Genomic DNA, 7,853 nt, shown 5'->3' on the forward strand with positions numbered 1-7,853 from the left:
TTAAGTAGACGTATAGACTGGATCCAGTAACTCAGTCAAATAAAGAGTTTATTCAGAACTCCCTTTTAATAGGTATATAATGTCATTTGTTAAGGTAGAGAACCAGCTAGGGAAAATAAAAGCATCGTGAACTCTCTGGAATTATACTTTAATAATATGGCTATGGAAGATCAAGGGTGAATTTAGACTATATAAACAGTTACTTAACTTCTTCTGAAGACAACACTTTTTATCTGAAATAGATGGGCAGAGTTGTATCCTCAAAATAAATTTGCTCCCTTTCATATTGGGAAGAATTCTTTCAGAAACGGGATAGTTAGTGCTAGGATGTTTTTGCTTTGAAAGATAAATTATGCAGAAATAAAATGCAGGGTGGACTCTTAAAGCCTGGGGCTGGCTATTGTTTCCAAAGACAAAAAAAAAAATCCCAACTGCGCTTTTTTTATTATTCACAGAGAGGATGCAGTACAGTACAACCGAGGAGATCAGATAATATCAGTGCTATTTCTGTGACTTTCACTTTGTGGCTGCTAAACTTTTCTGTTATAAGGGAAATGAATTCCAAGTGCAATAAACTTTGTGATAGTTAAGGAGATTAAAAATGATCATGTGTATATCATCAAAAATTAAAAAAACCCCACCTTTATTTTTGTAATAAATTCTATAATATTTTACATAATTAATATTTTATATAATCCCTTAATTCCTGTGGCATATTTTAGAGACAATCCAGTGGTGTTTCCTATGTACATCAAGATAACCACATAAATGAAGACATAAATGAAATAAAACTTTAAGAAAAGGAAGGGGTTATGACTTAAAAGATGTAAAAATAATGTAAATAATTATTTTTAACAAAGGCTGTTGTCCTGCAGTTAATTGCATCCTTACTCGTTCTGAGTAAATTTGTAGAAGATAATTGGATTCTGGATCAATATTAAGAAGTACTTGTGGGGATCCAGTAATACTAAGGCCAGAATCTGTTAATCCTCTTTTAATCAGAGCATGATTAAATGGGAGAATTGCATGTAGTACATGCCTGAGATCAATAATAAACAAAGGAGAGGGAGGGTTATGTTAAGAGTGGACAAGTGGGAAGCAAGGACAGCCTTGTGGGATGATTATTTGAAATGTAAGCTTATTTCAATCAAACAGCAAGATACACATTTTAGAAAGAATTACAAATTTTATCAGTGAATAGATAAAGTGTTAGAACAATTACAACTGCTTTTTCAACCAAACGCACACAGGCTAAAACCAGATCTATGCAAACACATGACTGACTTACATTTGGATGATGAAATGGACTTAGTTGAATTATTACTTGAAATGTAACTGGTAGCTCTGCTAAACCACTTTTTAGAATTTCTGAACTGAAAAATAACATAATGAATGGTAGATTAAATTAAAAGTGATTCAAGTACTTCAATCCACTATTTCCCAACATATTCCTCTCTGCAATAATTAAACCTGCTGTTACTGACTGCTGACGGAAAAGCAAAAAGAATGTTAACAATAAAGATCAAACCGAGGGCTGAATACTTGTAGACTGTTGCGGAGATGTTTTGTCACGTCTACTGCTTGGAAGGTATTAAAAAATTATTCCGATTTTAGTAGTGGGGAATCAGAAAGTTTAAGCAAATTATTATTGTTATTGAGGGCATGCATGTCAGTCTGGATCCAAATTCAGAACTATTAATTTTATTTATTCTCGGATTGTTCCTGGCTTTTAAATGACGTTGTGTGCAGTTCCCTTCAGCAGCTGTTGTAGCTGTGTATGTAAGAGGTTACTGCCCTCAGCAAACAGTTTGCAGTGTTTCCTTTTTTGATTATATATGCCACTGGTGAGCAGTAGTAGTCGTACCAGCTCCCTCTTTTAGCTAGTATTCAGAAGTTGTCTTTCTGAATAATGTTTTGTGCTTCGTTCTTGCGAATGCTTTTGAGATGAGCGTAATGAAAGAATTTCTATCATCTGCCCTGTCTTTCTAAACTTAATGCTGCAAATGTATTCCAGAAATTCCCAGGACAAAAGTAAATAGACTGGTAATGCAGAGTATTGCTGCTTTGTAGAATAATCCATTTCCTAGCTTGATGCCTACATTGTTACTGAGCCTGATTTCAAGGCACTGAGGATATGCTGCAGTTGGTGTTTCATCATGCAAGTGAAATACAGCATGTAAAGTCAAATTTCCTTTGAAAAGATTTAGCATAAACTGGAGGTAGGAATCTTTTATTAAATCCTTTTTCTCCTCAGTGTTGTATCAGTTAAGAGGTAAAAAGAAGGAAACTGTTAAAGGAAATTTAACCTGCAGATTTCTAAATCTTAAATGTAAAGTATCCTTTTCCCTCTGGAAGCATAATTCACTTTATAAACTTTAAAAAAAAAAAAAGCTTGCAGTACTAACGTCAGCCAGTGTGGAAGTCATTTATCCACCACTTAAAAGAATCCACATCTGGGAGGGCTAAAATTTTGAAGTACCGTTTCCCAACAGTTTAGGACAGGAAGGGAGAAGTATCTTTCCCAGAGTGAAACTGCCTAATTACATGTACCTTAAGGAAAAGAGTTATTCGTACTGAAGTATTTCCAGGACATCGAAGTGAACACTCACTGCAGAAGTGACCATCGCAAAGCTCCTTTTTTAAGTCTCATGTAAAAAAATGCTCTCAAGCAGCATGTTATTACCCTAGGACAGGTTGTTGTATGGAATTGGAGATGAGAACAGCATCTGCCCAATCTCCTGCATTAAAGAACACACCAGAGTCTTATTAATTTGGAGACTAAAAATGACTGATTACATTTGGGGGGTGGTATTTGCCAGTAAATAACCAATTCCAGGAATTGTTCCTGAAAACTTTGGTGATTTATTTTCACAAGAGTTATAAGTATTATGAAACACTTCAAACAGATTCTTATCTGCTGTAAGTCAGCACAAAATCATTAAACTGGAGCTCATTCTTTTTAACTGAATTTCTGATCCTCTCTGACGTTAGAAGCTGAATGCCTGGAATCAACAGTATAGAAGTCAGCAGAGTATTCTTGTTATCTTTAAGTAGAACTGAGAGCCATCTAAATAGAAAGTGGTTTTGACAAGAACAGTAGGATTTTAGCAAAGGTAGAATGCTAGGTGAAGCTGAATCTACATGGAAGAGGTGTCTGTCTACATGGAAGCTGTACTGGGAAAATTCTAGAATAGAATTTAACATTCTGCCATATGTGAAATCCACTAAGTATGGACTTTCAAACACAGAGCTCTTCTCTTACAGTGAAAGTTAATAAACATCTACTTGTTTTTATAAAAAAACTGGATAAATATGGTGTGAATGGAACTATATCGAGTATCGATAACTTAAAACTATAGGTGCTGAATTTCAGATCAGATCTAAATTATGTTTTAAGAAGTGAATCGTAACTAAAATTTGGCACATTGAAAATAAATGGATCTAATAATTATGGTATAGAAACAGTATCATTGCAAGATGTTGTGGGTGGACCTTTAAATCCCAAGCAACTGCATGAGAGTTATGGTTGTTTGATCTTACCATCTACATTTGACAGTTAATGCTGTTCCCGAAATTTCCAGGTTTTTTGTGACCTTGTCTTTGCCTGGAATATGGCCAAATGCTCCCTTGGTCCTAAACTACTTGAAAGACGATGTCTTCTGTTATCTTGCTTAGATCTCACTTGGAGCTGGAGGAATATTTTATACAGAAGAAGAAAAATTCCCTTTTCTTCCTCTGTGAAGACACTTTTCCATCCATAATCATAATGTTAAATTCAGAGAGCTTGAGAATAATACACAAAATCAAAATATCAGAAAAAGAAAAATATTGGTAAAGGAAGTCAGGAGATCAGCCAGAACAGTGCCTGACCTTTTGAAAAATGCAGCCGGGTACACTTAACCTTCTAAGCAGTCATTTAGCTGCAGGTCTGTAAAATAGCAGATCTCCAGTTTAAAGACAGAAGACAGCATGCATCATCCCATCTTTAAACCAGCTGGAACATATTAACAGGATCAGATACACAAGAAAATTCCCTGAGAGCTGCATGGAATGCTTAGCAGGGGAGGTGAAGATTACCAATAGGCATGATTATGCTATTCCAGTCTGTTTGGAAATTAATCTCTGCAACTACTGCTCTAAGCACTGGCTTCCTTTCGGTTCTGAAGTTAGGTAGGACAGTTGACAGATTAGATTCGGGAAAATGTAATATCATTCCTGACATGCTTTATGCAAGGCAAAGCAGTCCACAGAGATAGCCATGGAAGTTTTCATCACTTCAGTGCGAGAATATGTGAAGAGAAATTTTAGCTGTGAAAGCCCTCTGCACCTTAGATGGTGCCCTGCATGGCTAAGTTTGCTCAGGTATTTGTTACTCGAGAATATGGGGAGGAGACCAGTGCAGAAGTGTTGTAGGCATCACTTAAGCCTCATTGTAAAGCTCCACTGAGTACATGCAAATCTTGAGTCTATTTTAAAACTTGCAGGATATGTTTATACACAAGCTGCTTTTGGGAATCTCTCCTGGTTTTTTTGTGCTAAATAGCCTTGCTTCATAAATGCTTTGTTTTAAAAATGAGAAAAAAAGCACACATTAAAATATTTTTTCAGTGTAGTGCTACTCTTGAAATCATCTTCCTGTTTGGGGTAGATGAGCCAGGATCTTTTCTACCCTGCCAGGGAAAGAGAAATCTTCTTCCTTAGTAATAATCCCTCAGTAATCCCATATTCTTTAGAACCAGTATTTTAGGTAAGACTTTCTGTGTTACTGTCCTGCCTCTAGTAGTAATTTATTACATGCTTCAGAGGGATTGCTCCTGAAAAGGGCAATAATGGAAAAAACTGCCCATCATACAGATTTATTCCTCTTCAGATGGGCTTATGTCTTGTGAAGCCCGAGAGCTAACATTGACCTTATTTTTGCTTTGTCCCTATTAGACAACTTGAAAGCCCAGTTGCTTCACATGGTGACTCAGTGACACCATAACTCCAAGACTTAATGTCATTTCTTATATTTAGCTGTAGAAAGAATTAGCAACCGAATAAATACAGGAATACTTACACCTTCCATAGCATTTCTCAGTAGGAGTTTCCAGCTCTTTCACCTGTTGTACCCTGTTAATGCAGGCTGTATCTTTTGACTGTGGAAAGTCTTTCAGCTTAGTTCAAGTCAACAGAGCTATTAGACCTTACACCAACATCAAAGTTGTTTCTCTACATTACATTTAGTAGAAGGATGCATTCTCAATAGTAGGACAACTGGATGACTCATGCTCGGTCAATGCAAACTATTCATTAGTATGGCTTTTTAGAAATGAGTATCTCTTTTAAACCAACTTGAAAGGAGAATCAGAGATCTTCCTCAAAGGGCATAAAATAGTAGATTAAAAGGACCAAGAGTACAATTCAGGACATCCATGTTAAGATAAACATTTTAGAACAGAATAATAGCATTTTACACTACAGCCATGCAAAAAGCAGTTAAAATTAAGTCAGTGTTCGGCTGCAGTAGGAAGATGTAAACATGAAGCATAATATAGCCCCATTAAATGTTAGCTGTAATTTAGTAGGCTGGAGTCATGCTGGGCTAGCAGGGCTGAGAAAGCTTTCTGCTTTCTCTCTGCTATTGCTCAGCTGATTTGTTTGGAGGTTGATCTAATTCCTCTGGATGTGAAAAAAGGCAAGCATTACTGATGTGGAATATCCACATTATTAATGTGGGGCTGCACTGTAGCTAAAGTACTAAAATGATATTGCACGACTTAGAATTTTAACTTATTTTCATTAAATAGAAAGTTTTAACGCTTGAGAAGACCTGGAGTGATTTGATTGAAACAGTATGAAATAGCTTTTTTGTCTTTTTCATTTGCATTTTTCCCCTTCTCCATATCGAAAAGTTCTTGACTGCGATGATTATACTGAAATTTATTTTTCTTGCAAAAAACTGTACACATCACTTTGTAGAACAAACACAAATAAAAGATGTCAAATATAGCTATGGGATTTAACCACACAAGTCTCATGGGATTTGTGTGGCTAAATATGCTAGTCAGACACTTGGTGTGTACTGTGGCAAATGTTTAAAAATGTTTTAGGTGAGGCATGTTGGATAAGATGGTATCTTTGAAAAGGCCAGCTGGTATACATGGAAAAAAGAAATTAATTATGAAATGGAAGCCCTTACTCGGGTCTGCCTTTATGCCTTGAAAGTTTCTCTGGTTTTGCTTGGATATCAGTTGGTATAATAAAAGGAGTTCTCTCTCTCTGAAAATTTTGCCCCTTTTTATATCATTATGGTAGGGACACCTCAACTACAGAAATCATGTTGATAACCATGGTGCAAATCATGAAATCAACTCATCCTTCTTCCTTCCCTTCTTGTTGCCTGTTGAAACAGGCAAACCAGCTTCATCTGCATTTACTTTAACAAGCGCCTAGAAGTTTGCAGTGTCACACCTAATGCAAAACTAGCTTTTTGGGGAGGTCAAGGTTTTAATTGAGGGTTAACTTGGGATAGTAACAACTTTGTATGAGTAGTTCTAGAGAATAGGCCCAAATCCTAACAATTGTGGTTTTAGAAGTGCTGTACCAAAAAGAAACTTCAAGATTAAAAAAAATCACACATAACTCAGGTGTTTCTCGAATGTTCAAAGCCCTTCAGCAGATTCTGTCTTTTCTTCTTGTCCTGTAAACCGTGGCCCATAATTGCTCAGTTGCGGTTCAGGACAGTGAACTGCAACTTCAAATCATCCTTTCTTAGTCTGCTGGAGAATTTAGCTCTAGCCAAGTAAAAGTAATATCTCAGCAGGGATCCAGTACTGGAGGCCAGTTCAAGTCAAGGAACTTCTTCTGTTCTGCCCCAGTGGAAGCTCTATACTCTCTTCCTTCACCTTTGGGTTTGCTGGTGTAAGAGTTTTTGTTCTAGAGGTGTACAAATTTATACTAAGTAGTTATTTTTAATGGAGTCTTTTTAAAAACTCTAAAAAATGCTAAATTAAGACAGATTAGCATTTTGCATTTATCTTTGAGATCTACTGTTTAGTTACCTACTTGGTGCATTAATAAGTCTCCTTGATGGAGTGGAGGAGTAACCCAGCTGGCAATCTACTGTTAGGACCTCAGATGAGGTTGCAGTATTGAAAACTGCTAAAACCAGAAGGTACATAACTCTCCTGTTTTGTGGTTTTTGTTTTTAATTCTTCTGTTAGGTGCAAACCACAGAAAGAAGAAGGATTCACAAGGGACTTCAGGAAACTCTTGTGAGCAGACCTCTCACAAAGTGAAGACCGGCAGAAACTTTAATCCTCACGGTACGAGAGAGAACCCTGGAATGGAGCTCCCTGTGAAGAGGATAATTGATGTGGACGGAGTCAAACTGGAAGATGCTGGCACACGGTCCTGTGACGATTCTGAAGGGAACCTCAGCTTTGAAGGTTACGTCTCTGAACTGAGATCTTGCCAAGGGAGGATGAGGACTGGAGTTTATAGGACATCAGACCTTCCATCTCTGATTACTGTCAAGAGTGAGAAGAATAAGGGCACTGAGAATCAGTATAAAGCTACTTTTGTTTAAATCTCTGTTTTTAATTAAGAGTTCTGGTATTTTTGCTTGGCATCAGCAGCAATGGAGATATGCCTTAGAGACATGTTTCTGCCGGTTATAAGCTGTTTTCCGTACCCAGTTGCCTTCAGTGAGCCTGCCAGACCATCTCTTCTGATATGAGTTAGAACCCATAGAATGAAAAAATAGTATTTCAACAAAAGTATTGAGCTATTTGTTTTTGTTCTCTTACTGTTTCTATATCATTTTCCCTGGGATGATTCCATTGCACAGTGTAATTAAAATTATGATTTCC

General features: G+C 36.8%; 1 protein-coding gene across 2 annotated transcripts in view; it reads left to right on the forward strand.

The window, feature by feature from the left end:
* Positions 1-7,853, forward strand: part of RGS12 (regulator of G protein signaling 12) — a 90,084-nt gene extending 82,231 nt beyond the window's left edge. For both annotated transcript variants that reach the window (XM_075022384.1, XM_075022403.1), the window contains one exon: positions 7,206-7,853. In XM_075022384.1, the coding sequence (XP_074878485.1) occupies positions 7,206-7,570 (365 nt within the window). In that variant the 3' untranslated portion in view covers positions 7,571-7,853. The remainder of the gene's footprint in view (positions 1-7,205) is intronic.

This window comes from Buteo buteo, chromosome 1 (assembly GCF_964188355.1).
Source record: "Buteo buteo chromosome 1, bButBut1.hap1.1, whole genome shotgun sequence".
NCBI classification, from domain to species: Eukaryota; Metazoa; Chordata; class Aves; order Accipitriformes; family Accipitridae; genus Buteo; species Buteo buteo.